This window comes from Leptonychotes weddellii, chromosome 6 (genome assembly GCF_054177405.1).
Source record: "Leptonychotes weddellii isolate Sample4059 chromosome 6, ASM5417740v2, whole genome shotgun sequence".
In the NCBI taxonomy this organism is placed as follows: domain Eukaryota; kingdom Metazoa; phylum Chordata; class Mammalia; order Carnivora; family Phocidae; genus Leptonychotes; species Leptonychotes weddellii.
In genome coordinates this window covers 135,400,720-135,421,292 of record NC_138374.1, presented here as the reverse complement: position 1 = coordinate 135,421,292, position 20,573 = coordinate 135,400,720, and the positions used below count along the sequence as shown (strand labels likewise).

Sequence of the window (20,573 nt, the reverse complement as noted above, 5' to 3'; positions counted from 1 at the left end):
TTGGTTCTGGTCTTTCTACATTTAGCATACGAATTCTAGTCCATTTTACTGTCAACAAAATATGGTCAGAGAACACAGACTTTAACCAGAAGAAAACCTTATTGAAAAGAAGAGTCTGTAACAAGAAAAATCTCAAAATTTATGTATTGATAAAAAATAGAAATTATTTTTGTATTGTTCACAGCTTTTTTTGCCCCCAATCCCCTACATTAATTAAAATCGTTGAGAAATATTTGAGACATTGTCACAACTATCAGACTCACTGTGCTCCATCAGACCACAGCCCTGGAGGATTCAGAGAGAAATGTGGTTTATGGGCTACTGTAAACAATGGAGTAGTTGAAAAATACAAGATTCTTTTGGACATGACATAGAGAGTACCTTCAATTTGACAAGCTATGTAATTCATGATCTTCTAAGCTAACCTGGCATAAAAGCCTGCAATTACATAGTCTCAAAATTCTCTTATTGCTTTGGTGCCACTAATTTCCATTATAAACTAGCAACATCGTAGCTCTTACTCTTTCCAGCAAACAGTTCATGCTAAATTTCTTCTATGACTTGCCAGTACTTAGAACACCCTCTGCCTGTCATCTACCTGTCAAAATCCTATCTGTTCCTCGAGCTTCAATTCAAATCAAGCACTGTTACATGAATCCTTTCCATCCTGTCTCATTGTTTATAATCATTTCATCCTCTAAAACCTCAAAGCATTTTTACATTTTTTTCTCTTATGGCAGATCACGTGTGGCTTGGTTTAACAGCTACTCCCATGCATATCGATTTCCTCCTTTAAATATCTGTTGAGCAATTACTGCACGGGAGAATGCAGTTTTTATCCAGGCCCCTCTCTGCACGCACCTCCACGTCTGTACCTGCTCCACAGTGGGTAGAGTGCCTCAGCAGTTTTGCGTCTCCTCCCAAAGGCCCATCTGGAAGAGCTGCACAAACTATGGGACCTGCTGGTGGAACTGACTCAGGAGAGGGGCGCCCTGCTGCTGCGGGCCCTGAAGCTCCAGCAGTACCTGCAGGAGTGCACTGACATCTTGGAGTGGATCGGAGACAAGGTACGGGACCCCACAGGACACAAGCGGGACTTCCCATCCCTGTCCCAGGCACCCCCCAGCAATCTAACGCAGGCTGCTCGGAAAGCAGTCAGGATGTCTGTTCCTGGACTTTGTTCCTTGAAAGAAGCAATTTTGGCAAAGATTTAGGGGTATCCTGGAGATCATTGACATTGCGTGTAGGGAAAAGTGCCCTAGGCTTGTCCCCGTCTACCTTCCGTGACCCTTAGCTCCTCCTCCTAAATTTTTCCTCTTACTCTGGGTTCAGGCTGAGAGTGTTGCCCCGTCTTTTCCTAAAGGCTGCCTCTCAGTACCTGTAACTAAGGAGGTTTCTATTTTTTGAAACACTTGAAGAATAATCCTGTGGTTAAGACTGAAGATACACCCAAGTAAGTACTTAGCGTGGTGCTTTTGCAGATACTCAGTGTGTTGAATTGAGTAGAATCAGGATGAATGTATTTTTCATGTTCCAGAACACAAAAGCGTGCTTCCAGGAGCTTTGGCCAACAATGTTCCTGTTCTTTCTGAAGGATCACCCCAAAGAGCAATGGCCCCTGGACCAGGGAGCCCCCTCAGGAAATACATTCCTGCTTCCGGCTCTTTTCTGAAGGGCTTCTCCTCTCCACCAGCCTCTCCTTCTGAGCTCTCCTGCGAGTGTGGGCAACGGTTCTGGGCATTTGAACTACAGAAACTTTGCTGGTGACTCAACAGACTTTCCTTGCTCGCAGGAGGCTATAGTGACGTCAGTGGAGCTGGGTGAGGACTGGGAGCGCACAGAGGTTCTGCATAAGAAGTTTGAGGAGTTCCAAACAGACCTGGAAGCTCGACGGGAGAAAGTGGACGGAATAAACCAGTATGCCAATGAGTGCGCTGAGGTGAGGTGGGGAGCAAAGGGTCAGTGCAAGGCGAAGGTTCTGGTATTCAAAACCTTCCAGCCATCAGTAGGTGGGACATGAAGGACATAGGACACTGTGAGAAAACAGGGATGCATGTCCCTGTGGTAACATGCCTGGGGCGGTTTCCTCTCCTGTCTGGGTCCTCTCTTGCCAGGCTATGGAAATAGAGGTGTGAGCGGGAGAGACAGTGTATGTGTGTGCACGTAGGTGTGCACGTGAATGTGTGCAGAGGGACTAGACCCACAACTTAGTAACTCCCGGACAGAACACCCATCACTCGTGTTTGTGCTGCACCCTTTCCTCATGAAGAAGAACTAGAATAAAGTAGCAAAGAATATAAAATAATGGTGGGCTATCATAATGTATATGATGTCATTATACATGATTTTTTTTGTGAGTGGGGGAAGGGAGGCAGTTTTACCGTCATTGACTTAAGACGATGTTTAAATAGATTTTCAATTTCACTAGGATATGCGGGAAAAATGGGGAGCCAGTCTGATTTTTTGTGCTGTAAGGGGATTAGAAATTCTGACCGTTGGCTGTTGTGCTTTTGGTTTCATCATCACTGCAGCTCTAGTACGGGACGCCCCTTCTGTATTAACGGAACCGAGACTTCGGGATGAATGGGTACTCGATTAGGGGAAGTAAACTCTCTCTCCGCCACCTTTGTCTCATTGCGAAAGTTTCTCGGTTTTTCAGTACTATCTAACACACCATCCCCAAACTTCAAACAACAAACATGTCATTTTTACTGGATTCAGTGATTCAGCTGCTCAGCTAGGCAATTCTCCTGATCCCACCTTAAGTGGCTGCACTTATTTGGTGGCTCAGTTGGAGTGGAGGGTCTAAAATGGCCTTGGTCCCATGTCTGGGGTGTTGGCTCTCACTTTCCAGCACAGCATGCTTTTTTATGCGTCAGTGTTCCAAAGGTAAGAAAGCTGAAGGGCATCTTGAGGCCGAGGGCCAGGAGCTCATATCATTTCTGCCGCATTCTATGGTAAGCCAGGCATAGGCCAACCCACATCCAAAGCCTGAGGAGATGGACTTCCCTTCTTGCAAGGAGGGCTTCGTGGCAAAATAACACGGCCATTTTATCTAATCTACCATAGGAAGGATTAATCCAATACAGAGTGTGTCCTCTGCTCTTGTGGGGTGGAACCCACACAGCTACAAATACAAAGGGCCATAAATTCGGCAAAGAGAATGTAGAAAATTCTGTCTGGAGAGGCTTCAGAATGGGAATGGAAATTCCAAGAGACAGGGACAGAAGGAGTAGAAAGACTTGGATGCATAGGAACTGCTCGAAATTGCCAAGTGTCAAAATAGGCTGATGCCATTAACTTAATCTAGTGTTCATAAATCTCAGTGCTTCAGATGGGTTGCAATGATGTATGAAATTTTCTGCAAAATTAAATGTGTGTGCATGTGTGTATAATTCTGGGAAGAGGGAAACCTCTCTTGTTAGATTCTCAAAGGTGTCAGGACCCCAAAGGAATTAAGAACCACAGTAGTAGAGTTTTGGAAAGTAAAGTCCTATTTCGCAGAGGGAATTTTTTCTTCCTGGGTTTTCAGGGGACTTGGCAGGCATCAACAAGGTGGAATTCTGAAAATAACATCATGGCTGGGCAATCTGTGTTAACAGTCTGCCCCAGAGCTGTGAGCAAAAGATAGATATAGTATCTGGTGGGTTGGCTTCTAGATTTTGGTAATGCTGAGGCACAGGGCTACGGTGAAGATTGGTATCTGGCTAAATGGTCATTCTCCATGCCTGGCAAAGTACGAACCAGTGTGAAATGAGAAGTGTTCAATGATTTTTGGAATAGGCTCACCTTTGCGTAACTCAAGCCCCAGTTCCCTCTTACAGGAGAACCATCCTGAGTTGCCCTTGATCAAGCTGAAGCAGGATGAGGTGAACACCGCCTGGAAGCGTCTCCTCAATCTGGCTCTGCAACGACAGGCAACACTGTCCAGTGCTGCAGACCTCCAGCGATTCAGAAGGTATGAATTTGGCCAACACATATGGGAAACTCTGCAACAGCACCATGTTTGTACTTGTGCTAGCCTCTGGCTACTGTTAGCAATTAGTGGCCAGTATCTCAAACCAAAGTAAATCATGTGCTGGCACTTCGGGAAGCAAGGGAGAGTGTAGTTAAGGCAGCTGTGACTCGCCCCATAGCCAAGTGTGTGATGACTGGAGCCCAAAGCAATAAGACTGGCACAGGTGAATTAGTGATGGAAGTGTTGTGGAGACAAGGAATGCATATTAGGAACTGGATGGGGGTGGAAGGTTGAGTGGGAAGAAAAAAGACAGTAAGAGCTGACCCAGATAGGGGAAGGATATCTAGAGGCCCAATGACCAGATAATGCCCAGGCCTCTACATCTCAATGGAAACCATTAAAGGCGAGACCTCTTTACATTACTTTTTCTAGTGAGTAGGAATTCAAGGTAATTGTTAGCTGAGTGAACCAGGGTGGTCTTTGCTCTGTACGTTGTTTGCCCTGGAATGCCTGCCATTTTCTTTGTTGGGACTCATCTGGCTGTCTGGCAGGGATGTGACTGAAGCCATCCAGTGGATCAAAGAGAAGGAGCCTCAGGTCACCTCTGAGGACTATGGCAAAGACCTTGTTAGCTCTGAGGCCCTGTTTCATAGTCACAAGGGCCTTGAGAGGAGCCTTGCAGTCATGGAGGACAAGGTAAGCCACTGTTGGAAGCCTGGCTGTCCTCTTGGGCTGAAAGAGGCATTTGGTGGGTACCTTGCCTCCAGAGGACACAGTAAATTCACTATTTTGATAAAGATAAATTCCTTATCCCTGAATATACTTCATCATTCTACTTCATAACTTATACATGGACATTGGATGTCCTTTATTTTTATTTAAATATACATACATGTTTTATATACTCTTGTGTTTTTTGTAATGTACTTCATGATTTAAAAACAAAAAGGATAACTCCAAGAATAGTTTCCTAATCTCATTCAGTACCTGCAGTCAGAGAATCTTTCCTTTGGTCAAACTACACCTCTGTCAGTTCCAGCTGAATCCTATTTCTTTTTGTCCTTCACTCAGTAGATAAGGGAAGAAATTTCTCCTTCTTCTTCTACTTCTTGCCCTCCTCCTCCTCCTCCTTCCTCTTCTTCTCCCTCTCCCTCTCCTCCTCCTCCTCCTCCTCCTTCTCTCCTTCTTCTTCTTCCGAATAAACTCAGAAACACCTAGAGCATGTTACTACATCCACTTTTGGGTTCTCTTCTGAAAGCTGGAAGACCCTAGTCCCTATCCCTAGAGGAGTAGACATAGGCATGTTTGAACTTGGAGCAAGCCCCTACTCCTGACTGGCTCCCACCCTTGCTTCTTCCCCTTACAACATCACCCATAACTTCAACTAACTCCTCCAGAGTGTGTACAGTGGAGTCAGCCCACTGAAGGTCCCCACGTGCTGCTCCCTGACCATAAGCTTTGTCCCTGGAGCCAGTTTCTGAAAACTATCCCATTATTCTACTTCCTTCATTCTTGCTCCATTTTTGTATTTTGTATTTTTTTCACCTAATAATGAATAATAAAATCCCATAATTTGATGCATAATGATAATGAAATTTTAAATCCTAGACAACACCTGGTTATAGTTAAATATAATGAAAGCACTAATGGTAACATGTGCAAAGTCACCCATGTCTACATTTTTTGCCCCAGTGGCCTTGCTCCTTAGGAATTGTTCTCAGAGTGGTCTGGCATTGCTGGAATTCTTGGCAGAAATTCTCCTGGGCAAAAGTGTTTCTCTGATTCCCACAACAGTATTTATGGAAACAGTATAGAGGATGGTGAAGGACAGTCTGAGGTCTAAACCTTGCTTCTGACACTTAGTAGCTAAATGACTTTGAACAAATAAAATACTCTACCTCTCAGTTTTCACATAAAGGGGGAAATAAGAATAGTTTCTACCTCTGAGTATTATTTTAAAAAGATGATAAAACAAGTAAATGCATGTGAAGTGCTGAGCAGTAAGCACTCAATAAGAGACAAAAGTGGTCAGTAAATTATTATTGCTGATATAGTATGTTAGCATATTAATATAAAATTATCAGTGTAAGTATGTTATCAGTATTCATATGGTTGTTTTGTCAGATCTCTCCCATAAAACTTTGTCAGGATGAATCAGAGTGCTTGGATTTCCCGCTAGATTTCTTTTTCATCCCAAAGGTGAAGGAGTTATGTGCCAAAGCGGACAAGCTGAAGCTTTCCCATCCTCCAGAGGCATCTCAGATCCAACAGATGAAAGAGGATCTGGTCTCCAACTGGGAGCACATTCGAGCCTTGGCTACCAACAGATATGCGAAGCTGGAGGCTTCTTGCGGGTGGGGAATCCTTCCTCTCTGTTGCTCTATCTCTACAGGGTTTGGATATAACATCAAAAGCAGAAAGTAAGAGTGAAAAGATCAAATAATGAGGGACTCAGCCCTCCTGCCTACTCGGTGGTAGAGGCAAAAAAAGCTTTATTTGTTAAGGGAAGTTCTCTTCGGGCTGACATAACACCCAGCATGCTACCTCCCCCCCGCACCGCACCCCATCGGTCTTCCTCTACTGAGAAAGTTGTAGAATGCTATCAAGTGGCCCAAGGACCTGGAAAAGCAACTGAAGAAACATCAAAATCCCTGGCCCTAGCTTAGGAACTGAAATAAATTTCCAAGCTGAAGGATGTAAAATTAAATCTAGAATTATTTCCTGAATGTGGGTTAGCTTGCCAAAAAGCTGGGTATCATTTCAGTAGTTAATGATTATAGTTAGTCATTAAAACACCAGAAAGCAGTGTTTATCTTACTTTTACAATTCCAAATTAACTGGTGAGCATTTAATTATTTGAATAGGTAACTGTTTTAGTGGTTTTGTTTTTAGCAATAGAGTTAGGGGTGACTTAGGCGCACGAGGGCTCCTAACCTTAACTCTGGTCCCCTTTCCTGCCAGGTGCTCCCTGTTATTTATATGCCATGTCTTATTTACTGGCCTCGTTGGGAGTACTTTACTCCACTTCAAGTCCCTTTGGGGTGGTGTGACCTTGTGATGTTGGAGAAGCACTGCCCAGGTGCCTCATCACACAATGACACATCCATCCCAAGAGTCAGCAGCCTGGAGTCAAGGACAATCTGCCCAACCTGCCCCACTAAAGGAACCGGAAACCCATCAGGGGGATGGAAGGGATAGGATTAGGGTGAGGAGAACACTGCACATCTTACCTCAACCCAACCCTAACTCTTGGCTCAAAGTCCACTTACACCTGGTTTCTCCTTCCTGTCCTTTACCTTACCTTCCCTGCAGGTACCAGAGGTTCTTATCTGACTATGAGGAGCTATCAGGCTGGATGAAGGAGAAGACCGCTCTGATCAGTGCTGATGAGCTGCCCACAGATGTGGCTAGTGGGGAGGCCTTGCTGGACCGGCATCGACAACACAAGGTAGACAGGAAGAGCCCCCCCGCCCCCTGAGGGGGGAAGAGGGAGGGGCCAAGAGTGCCAGAAGTTTTCTTGCTGCATTTTAAGACATTTTGCCTTGTGGCCGTAGCACGAGATTGACTCTTATGAGGAGCGATTCCAATCTGCTGATGAGACTGGTCAGGCTCTGCTGGATGCTAGTCACGAAGCCTCTGATGAAGTTCGGGAAAAGGTAATCCAGTTTAACAATGTGTGAAATTTTGATACATATTTAGCCCCACTTAATCTCATAATAATATAATAATCTCTGAATAGGACAAGAAGTCCTATGGACATCTTAATATTAACCCAATTTTCACATATTGCAACCTTCCTTCACATATTGCTTTAGCTAAGTCGAGCTGTCTGCAATTCTCAGGATGTGATGTGTGCTTGCTCACCCCTGAGCCTCTATTTCCTGAACCTATCTGATTTCATCAACCTGCCTTCTACCTAATTTGAAACCTCCATACCATTGTGCCTTATCATACATGCTCTGTTCTATCGCTCTTCCATGCTCACCTCTAGATTGAGGACTGCACCTATTTGAGGACTGCACCTATTCCTCTTTGCATTCCTTGATGCCTGGCACATGGCTGGCTTTGTTCTCTCCTATACAACTTCAAATCACACTGATTTTCCTATATCGGTGTTTCTCAAATCTACATTAAATAATAGGAAAGCTTTAAACGTCAGAATCCCACTGACTGAACAATCAGGTTTGCCATCATCCTAATCTCCTGGATCAAAAGGACCCACCTCAACCCCATCACCCCTGAGAGGTTTTACTTCAGTCACAGAGTCACAGGAACTCCTTGGGATGATCATTAAAATAAGATTTGTAGGCTTTTTTGCATCTCATTAGATTCCAAGCATAGCTTCTAGAGATGGTGGATGGATGAGGCTGAGATGGCCATATTTTGAATTCATCCAGAACTCTACGGGAAAAAATATAGTAAGATTTTTATTTTTAATAATTTCCTGCCCAAGGAAACCTAAATCCTTGCCCACATACCTATATTTCTGGGATTCTGAGAATCTGTGCTGCCTTTTTGATGGCGTTAACACAGCAGGGGTGCTAATTAGCTGGAATTTCTGGGGCAGACGTGTGAGCAGGAACAAAGGCTCTTACGGGTTTGAGAATGTCACCCTTCCCTTTCCTTGGTGGTTCTTATTTGCTTTCAGAAGAGAATGCGAACTTCTCAGTCGGACCATTTAAGTGCTCTATAAATGTCCATTTCATCAAGCGTCCACCTTTTTTAGACACTGCACTTCTCTCTGGAGCACTTTGTATAATCTAACAAGTACTTGGAGTAATTGTGTGCTCGTGGTATGTCCTCCTGGCATCCTGATCCCCCTCCCCACCCTTTAAATCTCTGTTTGGTATGATACTTTCCACACTTCTACTCTCTGTGTCTTCCAATCAGAATTCATCTTCTCTGCTTCATTTATACATATTAAGTGTGTTGTTGTATCTCTGCGATGCATTTAGCGCATTTTCTACTACAGTGTGTGAAATTTTGATGCATAGTTAGCCCCGCTTTATCTCATAATAATATGATACGTGTTCCTCACTCAGACCTTGAAGTCATCAGAGAAACCTGCTTCTTGTTCATTTGTGCATCCTTCCGAAGGCCTTGCACTTATTAGATGTTCCCATCGTCTCTTCCTTTCCAAAGATGACAATACTTGCCGACGACTGGGCGGCCCTGCTGGGGCTGTGGGACCAGCAGCAGCTTCAGTACCTGCAGTGCTGGTACCTGCATCTCTTCTATCGCGACAGTGAGCAAGTGGACAGCTGGATGAGCAGACAAGAGGTAACAGGAGGGGCTCAGCAAGTGTCCAGAAGCCATTTCTCCCACCCCTCATTTATCACATGACTGCCATGGTACCCTTCCAACTACTTCTGTGGGCTAGAGATTGTCTTAGGAAGTGGAGGGTGATCTACAAGGAGAAGATGAGATTGGCCTTTTCTGAGGCTCTTACAATTCCCTCATGAACAGATGCCTAGAAGAATATACACAAATATGCAGCAGAGGAGAATTAACCGTCACCGAACATAAGGCCAGATGAATATCAATCACATTGCTAAGGGGGTCAGGAGTAGAAAGTTGCGACAAGTCGGGCAAGGTTAACCAGAGATTTCCCGGAGGAGGTGAGTGGTCCTCTTGAGGCAGCACTGGGAGGTCAGAATGGAGCCTGGATTGGCCAGGATGATTCTATGTGGACAGAACCAGCGACAAAAGTGATAAAGTTGTGTGAGAGGATTGGAGAGGAGTCTGAAGTTTCTGCTCTTCGAGGTCGGTCCCTACACACCATCCCACCATATGCTAATCACTCCTTGCTCTCCCACTGTCTCCTCTCTATCCTTAGTCCTTGTCTCAGAGATGTTCCAAAAGCAGTATTTCTCACTGACAAGGAAGAGCTGAGATGTGTCTCTGTCTTCCACAGGACTTCCTGGAGAACGAGGACTTGGGGAACTCCCTGGGCAGCGTGGAAGCCCTTCTTCAGAAGCATGATGACTTTGAGGAGGCCTTCACCGCCCAGGAAGAGAAGATCACAGTGAGCTGTGGGCTCTGGTGTGGGCACTGGCTCCATGTGTGTGTGTGTCACCTCATACAACACCCGTCCTTAGAGAGAACCACTTGTCACTCTCAGACATAACATGAGGGTTCTTTTCAAAAGAGAAAACATCCAGAAAAGTAATCATACCCATTTTTATCATCACATTTCTTATTCCACAAAGCATACTTAGAAAGTTTTTAAAGCTTTTTAGCCATTTACATTTTCCAATAAAGTGCATGATTGTCTTATTTTTTCTGCAGTGTAAATAAATATTATTGGATCCGTATCTGATACAGAATCATTACTTGAAAGTTGGAAATGTGTTATTTACTTTTTTGGTTTTTTTCCTCTCCAGTAATGTCTCCATTTAGTTTTCTCTAGTAAAATCTAGATGTCCAAACAACATCTCTTCTTTTCCTGTATATCTTCAGCTTTATGTTTTTCATCTAATGCGACCACAGTTTTCCTGTGAACCCTACACTACAATGTCCCAGAAACTGGTCAATGTATAAGCAGGGTTCAGACAAGTGTGGAAGGATTTTATTGGTCCAATGTACTGTATATCTCTGGCTGTCCCCTAGGCTGGTGCTGGGTTTTAACTCACACATACTACCACCGGCAGCAGCAACAACCGTAACAATAGAATTCCAAGTCCTATCTGTTAATATGGAGATTAATATGGTCCCTTATCCATCCCTATGCTTGCTCTATTGATTTTCATTGGTAAAAGCTAACAGTATAAAATAAGTTATTGTTTATAAAATGCTATCATGTATTTTAGATTATTTTCCCATTCTCCACCACTTAATCTATCCTGAGTTCTAAAAATCTGAGTTCATGAATGAAAATGAGGAAAAATTTCTGACCCTTCTTCCCATGAGGCTAGAGATATAGATGTAGATATAAATATATATATCTATATATATGTAATAGGGCAAGAAAGGGAGGGAGGGAGAACGAGAGAGAGAAAGTGAGAGAGAGAGAGAGAGAGAGAGAGGCTGGCCACTGGACATAACTATATCCACAATGCCTCCTCTTGAAAATTTAAGAATAAGGTGCCTGGGTGCTTCAGTTGGTTAAGCTTTTGACTCTTGGTTTCAGCTCAGGTCATGATCTCCTGGTCAAGAGATCAAGCCCGGAGTAGGGCTCTGCACTCAGCATGGAGTTTGCTTGGGATTCTCTCCCTCTCCCTCCCCCTCTCCCCCTCCCCCCACATGAGCACATGCTCACTCTCACTCTCTCTAATAAATAAATAAATATAATCTTAAAAAAATTAAGAATAGATCAAATATCCACTTTCAAGTGACGTCAAAATTCATTTACTATAACCTATACTAAAAATATTATGGCATAAAAGAGGGTAATTAACTTGTCAAATATACATTTTGAAACAGAATTTGTAATAGAAATCAGAACTAGGTCCCAGATCTCTGATCCTGAAAGTTGTTCTCTTCCCACATTGCCATGCTTCCTCTTTAAACAGCTAGCCAAACAGTGGCCACTTACTCAGGAGCCACTGAGAGAAACCCCTCTGGTTTTTATTGTTTTTGTTTTTCAGACCGTAGACAATAATGCAAAGAAGCTGATTGACAGTGATCATTATGACTCCGAGAACATTGCTGCTCTTCGGGATAGCGTATGTTGGAGGTCCCAGACGTGTATCTGCCTGCCCGTGCCCTGGGGTCTGGGGAGGTGTTGGGGCTCAGGGACCAAGCTGGACAGCGAATCTCATGTGTCCATATTTGGCTTTGCTGACCATGAGTTTCATCTTGGTTTTTGCAGCTCTTGGCCCGGCGGGATGCCCTACGTAAGAGGGCTGCCACTCGGCGCAAACTCCTGGAGGATTCATGGCTTCTGCAGAAACTGTATGAGGACTCAGATGACCTAAAGAATTGGATCAACAAGAAGAAAAAGTTGGCAGATGATGAAGATTACAAGGTAAGCAGGGTTTTCAGACCTTGGGCATACTCATCAGGACTTAATTTCATGGGACTAGAGTCTTAGAGCTGAAAAGACGCTAGTGTTCAACAGGCAAGCTCTACCCTCTGTACAGAAGGGTCATGAGTCCCTCAAGGCAAATGCTTTGTTAAAAGCCAAGAATCTGGTTTCTGGATTTCCTGTGTCCCACTGCCTCTCACTTCCTTTCTCCGGCACAACTTCTTTTCTTTTCTTTTCTTTCTTTCTTTCTTTTTTTTTCCCTAAGATTTTACTTTTTATTTGAAAGAGAGAGAGAGAGAAAATGGGGGGGGGGGCAGCGGGAGAGGGAGAAGCAGACTCCCCACTGAGCAGGGAGGCCGACTAGGGGGCTCCATCCTAGGATCCTGGGATCATGACCTAAATCAAAGACAGACTCTTAATTGACTGATCCACCCAGGCGCCCCTCTCTAGCACAACTTCCATAATGGAATGGGGGAAGGGAGGGACTGCTACTTATTTAGCTGCTTCTTGTCCCTCCACCAACTCTGCTGCTCCCCTCTGCACCCTTGTAATAGGAAAATATTGTGTCTGATCCCGGTGTACGTTCACATTTACTAAAAGCTACTAGGAACCTAAAGGTAACCTCAAGGTATGGCATAATGCAGAATTACAGGGTTTTGTAGCCAGAAGGGAACAACCCCTTATTTTTTATTGATGAGGAAACCAAGCATTTGAATTATAAAGTGACTTGCCCAAAGTTATCCATTTATTTAGAAGGGAGTTTAACATAAGCATTTGAGGCATGAATTCTGGAGAAGGTGAACCTGGGCTTGAAGTCTCGTAGTTCTGTCTTATTTATGTGACTTTGGGAAAATTTTTTTTAATTTTATTTTATTATAAAATAATAATATGTTAGTCACCATACAATACATCATTAGTTTTTGATGTAGTGATCCATGATTCATTGAAATTCTTGACTTCTCTCTAAGCCATAGATTTCTCTACCTTGGGGTTGTGTAACACATGTATTTTTCACTCACAAGTGTTATGTGAGTTGGGGTATATATTATACCCACCTATATATGCTCATACAATTTCACATTTACAGTCGAGGCTAGAATTAGTCTCTTAATTTCTAGGCCAATACTGATTCACAATATTTACTTTTTTAAACATCATTTAGTCTTAAATGTATACCTTGATCCTTTTGTTCCTATATATTTATAGAACTATGAGCATCTTATCTGTACCTTTCATTTTGTGAAACTTGGAAATATGTTTGTGTTCTTGGGAGGAGGTGTGGTTCCAGGGTACAGAAGGTGTACAGATCTTCTCCAGATGAGGAAATCATGCATCAGGAAGGAAATGGGAAAAATTTATCATCTTTCATGATAGCTCTCTGATTTTCTTTTTCTTTCTTTTTTTATTTCATTTTTATTTAAATTCTAGTTAGTTAACATATATGGTAAAACTGGTTTCAGGAGTAGAATGCAGTGATTCATCACTTACATACAACACCCAGTGCTCATCACAACAAGTGCACTCTTTAATACCCATCACCCATCTAGCCCATCCCCCTGTCCACCTCCCTCCATCATCCCTCAGCTTGTTCTCTATCATTAAGGGTCTCTTATGGTTTGCCTCCCTCTTTTTTCCCCCCTTCTTTTATGTCCATCTGTTTTGTTTCTTAAATTCTACATATGAGTGAGATCATATGGTATTTGTCTTTCTCTGACTGACTTATTTCTCTTAGCATAATACACTCTGGATCAATCCATGTCATTGCAAATGGCACGATTTCATTCTTTTTGATGGCTGAGTAATATTCCATCATAAATATATATTTATATATGTTATATATAATATATTTATATATTTATATATTTATATATATATAATATATATGCCACATCTTTATCCATTCATCAGTCAATGGACATTTGGGCTCTCTCCATAGTTTGACTATTGCTGATAATGTCTGATTGATTGTTAATTCTTGCATGGCCACCATATTCAAAATGATCTTCAGGAGATATCTAGGCTCTTTAGAATTACATGCATGAGTCAATTAGCCATGTGTGCGGTGTGGCTAGAAGGAGGGGTTGGCCACATGAGTTTGCTCACATTCTGTGCTTCAGTACTTAGACTAGGACAGTTCCCCTGTTTCCTCTCCTTAATGCAGTTGTATTTATAGTGAGAAGTAACCCCTATCCTCAAAATTTCTGCTCCCCATTCTTCAGATAAGTTTCCTTTATTTTTTGGACTTAGGATATACAGAACTTGAAGAGCCGGGTTCAAAAGCAGGAAGAGTTTAAAAATGAATTGGAAGATTATCAACGCCTGCTCAATACACTAGAGAAAACTGGCCAGGAGATGATTGAGGCTGATCACTATGCCTCGGACAAGGTGGCTGATCGTGTGGGTGAGGTTGTCAGCCTCTGGAAGGAGTTGTTGGCGGCTACAGAGCACAAAGGTGAGAAGCAGAGGTTTCGGTGAAAGGCTACCTCCTAAGTTCTGAAACCTACCATTTTAATCTCTACCACCTTGAATTTGCCTGGTGACTGCCATGAGAAGGGATGCCACTCATTTCTTCCTGTATTGAACAGAGTTTTTATAACTCAACCTAAGTTTACCACATTATATACATACAACTTTATGTTTTCTTCATGCATGTAGGTTTAAGTGAAATTACTTCTGTTTTCTTCACTTTGCTCCCACTTTTTTTTTCTTTCTCCTGAATAAATATTCCAGAGCCATGAATCCGGTATTGGCTATGTACCTGAAACTGGTGTCCTTAAATTAGGTTTTACCTACTTGGGTTCTATAGATGAGACAAGATATTATGACCCAGGTTATTAAAGTAGACATTAAAAGATTGTCAGCACCACATGTGATGTTCCTACAATATTTTATTCTTATAAATGGGACTTGATGACTTGCCTTTTTTCACCTATCTGTAAGTGTTCAGGCCCTGCTGTAAGCCCTTAAAAAAAAATTCCCACATGTCTGCTTGAATAATTTCTACTTACATTTAACCTCACCTCTCTAGAAAATCAGTCAGTTGTGGTAATTAACACAAATAATGAGGTTTTCCTGTCAATATTCTCCTGTGAGACACAGACTCCATCTGTAGACACCTGCTCTGGTTATAGAAGAGATATACCATGCTGATTCTTTTAGATATCATCCCAATTTTGGGTTTAGGAAAAAAAAAAAATCCGACTTTACAGTAACAGTAAGATGTTACTGCTATTCCCCACCATCAGGAGATAAAACAATTGCTTTGCAGAAATAATGCAAATAATTGTTGTAAGGTCAAAGAATAAAGAATTTAGCTGAGAATGGTGTGGATAACCAAGGCATTTTCTGGAAGAGAGAACTGTGAGGCATGGCTCGCGATGAAGGAAAGGTACCAGGAAGGGCTGGCAAAACTCTGAGAAAGACATTTGTAAAAAGACAGTTCAAAATTTCAAAAGGAAACAAGTCCCAATTTTATACTTCTCTTGGGAAATGCAGAGTTTGGGTTTGAATCCCTTTGAAAAGGAGGTCTCAATAGAGAGTAGCACATGACATATGAAAATACCCAAGATGGTTAGGATCTAATACAACAGGACGGTACCTCCTCAGCAGGGAATAAACTGATTGTTTATCTTTGTTTTGAGAATGAAAGCTACTATATTTAAAAACAAATACCATCCAAATTCCACAAATTTAAGGTGATTTTTTTTTGTATAATCACATGTGAGATGGATATTTCATTCTCATTAGGATATCAAAATATTATATTTCTCCTTAAGTTTGATGGAAGATATATTACTATGCAGTAAGAAAGAGTCATGGTATCTGTCGCATCCCTAATGCCTTATTCCAGGGAACCAGTTGTATGAAGCTAACCAGGAGCTGCAATTCAAGAACACTGCAGAAGACTTGGAGCATTGGCTGGGGGACATGGAGCAGCAGGTGGCCTCTGAGGACTACGGGAAAGGCCTGGCCGATGTACAGAACCTACTCAGGAAACACGGCTTCCTGGAGTCTGCTGTGGGCACTCATCAGGTCAGTTGCCAGGTCTCCGGCGATGGTAGACCAGAGCGCCCGTTCATGCCCTGAGCACACTCATAATAAGTAACTATTGAAAGAGAAAGAGAGCAAGAAACCAAAGGCAAAAATTCCAAAATTTTAGTTGGTCAGCTGACCCTTCCTAATTGTCCTGGGTGCGGTTGTTAGAACCCCATGGATGGGGTGGCTTTGTGGGCTCCCCTACATATGGCATCACACTCTCACTCCAGAAACTTGGGCTTTGTATTCAGCTCATCACTCGCTGCGTATGGGACCTTTGGTGCATCTTTTCACCTTCTCATATCTCTCTGTGCTCATCTGTACCACAAGGTTTGGACAACATTGCCTCCTCCTGTTCTGGCATTCTATGAGTCAAAGCTTGAAAATATCTTTAATCCTACTGCTTTATTTTTTATTTAAGAATATTGAAGCCTATAGCTGTGAAGTGACTTCCATGAGGTCACAGAGAAAATTGGCAACAGGGCAAGGACTAGGATGTGGATGTGTAGGCTCTGAGTGTCAGGGTAATTCCCCTGACATCCCACCAGATTGTCACTTGAATTTATCCAGTAAGTTAGAGTGTGGACATTGGGTGATTTTCTGGAGAACCCAGTAGAGAATCCACTTCTAACTGACTCACTTTTGCATCCACAGCGTCCTAGCTTGTACTTAAAATTGACTCTGTTGTTCCCTAGAAAGTCCTACTGATCTGTCCTGTTAAAATACACTTTTATCATGTCTGCTCCTTGGATTAAATGGGAAAGACAGAATAATCTACAGGAAACAGAAAACAGGAAATGAACCCAGTCTCTTAGATAGCTCTGGGGATGGCTTGATGGAGGTGGAAACAAGGTAACAAAACAGTGAGATTCCTTTTGGAAACACCGCATTTTATCTCCTGGGCATTGTTCCTGGGATGCCACAAACTTCAGCCTGGGAAGCTTCTGTGTTAGTTACACCTGCAGCTCATTTGCAAGGGAGGAGGGTGGGAGAGGAAGCAGACAGAAAGGCTCCCTCTGTTTTCCTCGGGGCCATGGTTTATTAACACTCTCTGACAATTAACTACAGTTTATTAACACTCCTGACAGTTAAGACTCTGTATATGTGGTTTCCCTGATTTCCTTGGCACACTCTATATATATTCTGTCTTTCTGAAATGAGCCTTAAGAAGTACTTTCCTATAAATAGCTCTTGGGTGATGACGTGGTCCTCAATTCAGCATCCCCTGCCACTCTATCTCACGGATGTGATTAGAAGTCGTAACACAGTACTGGGGGGAGCCGATTCTCCCCGAAGCCTCCCCATGCTGAACCCCCACTCCTTTCTACTAAATGATGGCATTTCCTGACATCTGTTCTATCTCTCCCTCAGGATCAGGTGGACACCCTCATAGACCTGGCAGCATATTTTGAAAAAATAGACCATCCTGATGCTGGGAACATAAAAGCAAGGCAGGAGTCCCTGGTGTCCCGGTTTGAAGCTCTGAAGGAACCACTGAGCACCCGGAAAAAGAAGCTCATTGACTTTCTCCACCTGCATCAGATCTGCAGGGATACAGAGGATGAGGAAGCCTGGATCCAAGAGACTGAGCCCTCAGTGGCTTCCACCTACCTTGGTTAGACCCTGAGTGTGAGCGGGCTGAGCCATAGGAGAAGACCAGGGTGTACTGACTGTCAGAGAGATCTGGGACAACCTGGGACGTGGTCATGGGGGATACAGTTGGCTCTCAGCTCTTCCCCTTCACACTCAGGAACCATTTTCCCATCTTCCATAGAAGATTTTGTTAAAACTCATACTGAAGAGTTTATCTCTTAAAGCAAACCATGAATAGTGCCATGAATTGAAGGCCTCTGGGAAGAGGTGGAGGGCTCAGCCTTTTGTTATTTGCTCTAACTTAAGTTACCGCCAAGGCCCTTGGCTGAGCCATCATGGTTGGTGCTTGAGGTCCTAAGTAATTTTGTCCATAGTGTCAGTGCCTCCCTTCTGTGAAGATCTGAATTGCTACAAGGAGAAAAGGGGTGGGACAGCAGAGAAAGTACATACCTTCCTTTCCTTTGGGAGCTATCCATTATTGCCAGTGTTAGGATACATGTGGAATGCAAACTTCATACCCACATACTGGGGACATCTATGAGGAGCTGATGATGGTGACAGTGGAGGGTCAAGTCTAGGAAAACTTCTAGAAGAGAAAAGACTTTTGAAGTGTGGACGGGCATGGAGAGCTTCTGGAAAGTCATAGGGAAGGGAATTTTGAAGGGAAGGGGGGAACACATGGATGTGTGGAGATAGGGAGTTGACATCTAGAAATGGGGGGCTTAGAAGGTGAAGGAAATTAACAATGAATAGCATTTAGTTGGTGCTTGTTAATGTTAGCAGCAAGGGAGGCATTTTTTATAAGTTATTTCTAATCTTTACAAAGAAAACTTTAAAACATATAACACACCATTTTCATGGTGAAAAAATACCAAGTTAGAGGATTTAATAACTTTCTGACATGCATAGGAAGTAGTAAGTGGAAGATTCTGCTTTTTACACTATAATATGCTGAAACAAAATTGGTTGCATGATATTGAAAGTTCTAGTTGAAGAGTTACTTGCCTTTCTACCTATACAGTGACTTATTTATTATCTTTTGTAAAATAATGAATTGAATTTTTTCAATACAAAGAGAAAAAGGGAAGAACAACCCCAAGCAGAGTTAATTCAGACAAATGGTATAAATTTCAGGAAGCCCACTCAGGGATTACAGCCTCAAAGGGAAAAACTTGTAGGTCCAAGAGTTATAAAAAGTAGAGTAGCCTCTTCTTATTCCATACACTAGAACAATACCAGCCTTGAAATTATTTTTCTCTGTAGGCAAGGACCTGATTGTCTCCAAGAAACTTCTGAACAGACACCAAGTCATCCAGGATAACATTGCCAGTCATGAGCCACACATCCAAGCAATAACGGAGAAGGGAAACAAAATGGTAGAGGAAGGTATGTATGGTTCAGGTTGAATTGGTCAATCATCACTATGTTAAACTTAAGGGAAGAAGTTTGTTCAATTTTAGGGCTTCATGGGAATTTAAAGGTATCCGATTCATGTTCCCTTTCAATGCAGAAATTCCCCTTGGTCATTTCTGACAGATACAATGGTGATAAAATATTGCTTATAGGGGTGCCTGGGAGGCTCAGTCGTTAAGCGTCTGCCTTCGGCTCAGGTCATGATCCCAGGGTCCTGGGATCGAGCCCCGCATCGGGCTCCATGCTCGGCGGGAAGCCTGCTTCTCCCTCTCCCACTCCCCCTGCCTGTGTTCCCTCTCTCGCTGTGTCTCTCTCTGTCAAATAAATAAATAAAATCTTTAAAAAAAAATATTGCTTATATATTCCAATAACAGGAACCTCCCTACCTCATAAACCAGTCATTTGTATTCTTCAGTTAAGGCAAAATTATTAAATAAAATATTTTTATGCTAATAATCAATATGCTTTTCCGTAGAAGTTTTAGAATTTAGAATTGAAGTTATAAAGCCCCAGAAAACAAATCAGGGGGCACCTGGGTGGCTCAGATAGTTAAGCGTCTGCCTTCGGCTCAGGTCATGATCCCAGGGTCCTGGGATCGAGTCCCGCATCGGGCTCTCTGCTCCTTGGGAGCCTGCTTCTCCCTCTGCCTCTCTCTCTCTCTCTCTCTGTCTCTCATGAATAAATAAATAAAATCTTTAAAAAAAAAAAAAAAGAAAGAAAACAAATCAGGTCCTTTTCCCGCATGGGAATTTCCAGATCTGTGAAGACTTGCCTTAGATCATTTACATTTATTTATTTTGATCATTTACATTTAAAGCAATTATATTCTTGATAGTTAATAACACCATTTCTTTTTTTTAATTTTATTATGTTATGTTAATCACCCTACATTACATCTTTAGTTTTTGATGTAGTGTTCCATGATTCATTGTTTGCATATAACACCCAGTGCTCCATTCAATACATGCCCTCTTTAATACCCATCACCAGGCTAACCAATTCCCCCACCCGCCCCCCTAGAACCCTCAGTTTGTTTCTCAGAGTCCATAGTCTCTCATGGTTCGTCTCCCCCTCCAATTTCCCCCCCTTCATTTTACCCTTCCTACTATCATCTTCTTTTTTTTAAGATTTTTTTTTTATTTGTTTCAGAGGTACAGGTCTGTGATTCAACAGTCTTACACAATTCACGGTGCTCACCATAGCACATACCCTCCCCAATGTCTATCATCCAGCCATGCCAACCCTCCCACCCCCCACCATTCCAGCAACACTCAGGTTGTTTCCTGAGATTAAGAATTCCTCGTATCAGTGAAATCATATGATTCATGTCTTTCTCTGATTGACTGATTTTGCTCAGCACAATACCCTCCAGTTCCATCCACGTCATTGCAGATGGCAAGATCTCATTCTTTTTGATGGCTGCATAATATTCCATTGTATATATATACCACCTCTTCTTTATCCATTCATCTGTCGATGGACGTCTTGGCTCTTTCCACAGTTTGGCTAATGTGGACATTGCTGCTATAAACATTGGGGTGCCCGTACCCCTTCGGATCCCTACTTTTGTATCTTTGGGGTAAATACCCAGTAGTGCAATTGCTGGAT

At 42.6% G+C, this 20,573-nt stretch overlaps 1 protein-coding gene across 1 annotated transcript in view; it reads left to right on the top strand.

The window, feature by feature from the left end:
- Positions 1–20,573, top strand: part of LOC102739819 (spectrin alpha chain, erythrocytic 1-like) — a 36,659-nt gene that overhangs the window by 3,483 nt on the left and 12,603 nt on the right. Inside the window, exons 4-18 of the mRNA XM_081823158.1 lie at positions 927–1,067; positions 1,793–1,939; positions 3,825–3,958; positions 4,510–4,654; positions 6,158–6,312; positions 7,271–7,406; positions 7,513–7,614; positions 9,101–9,238; positions 9,873–9,983; positions 11,545–11,622; positions 11,769–11,924; positions 14,172–14,376; positions 15,775–15,956; positions 17,331–17,574; positions 18,816–18,938. Coding sequence (XP_081679284.1) covers positions 927–1,067; positions 1,793–1,939; positions 3,825–3,958; positions 4,510–4,654; positions 6,158–6,312; positions 7,271–7,406; positions 7,513–7,614; positions 9,101–9,238; positions 9,873–9,983; positions 11,545–11,622; positions 11,769–11,924; positions 14,172–14,376; positions 15,775–15,956; positions 17,331–17,574; positions 18,816–18,938 — 2,197 coding nt within the window. The remainder of the gene's footprint in view (positions 1–926; positions 1,068–1,792; positions 1,940–3,824; positions 3,959–4,509; positions 4,655–6,157; positions 6,313–7,270; positions 7,407–7,512; positions 7,615–9,100; positions 9,239–9,872; positions 9,984–11,544; positions 11,623–11,768; positions 11,925–14,171; positions 14,377–15,774; positions 15,957–17,330; positions 17,575–18,815; positions 18,939–20,573) is intronic.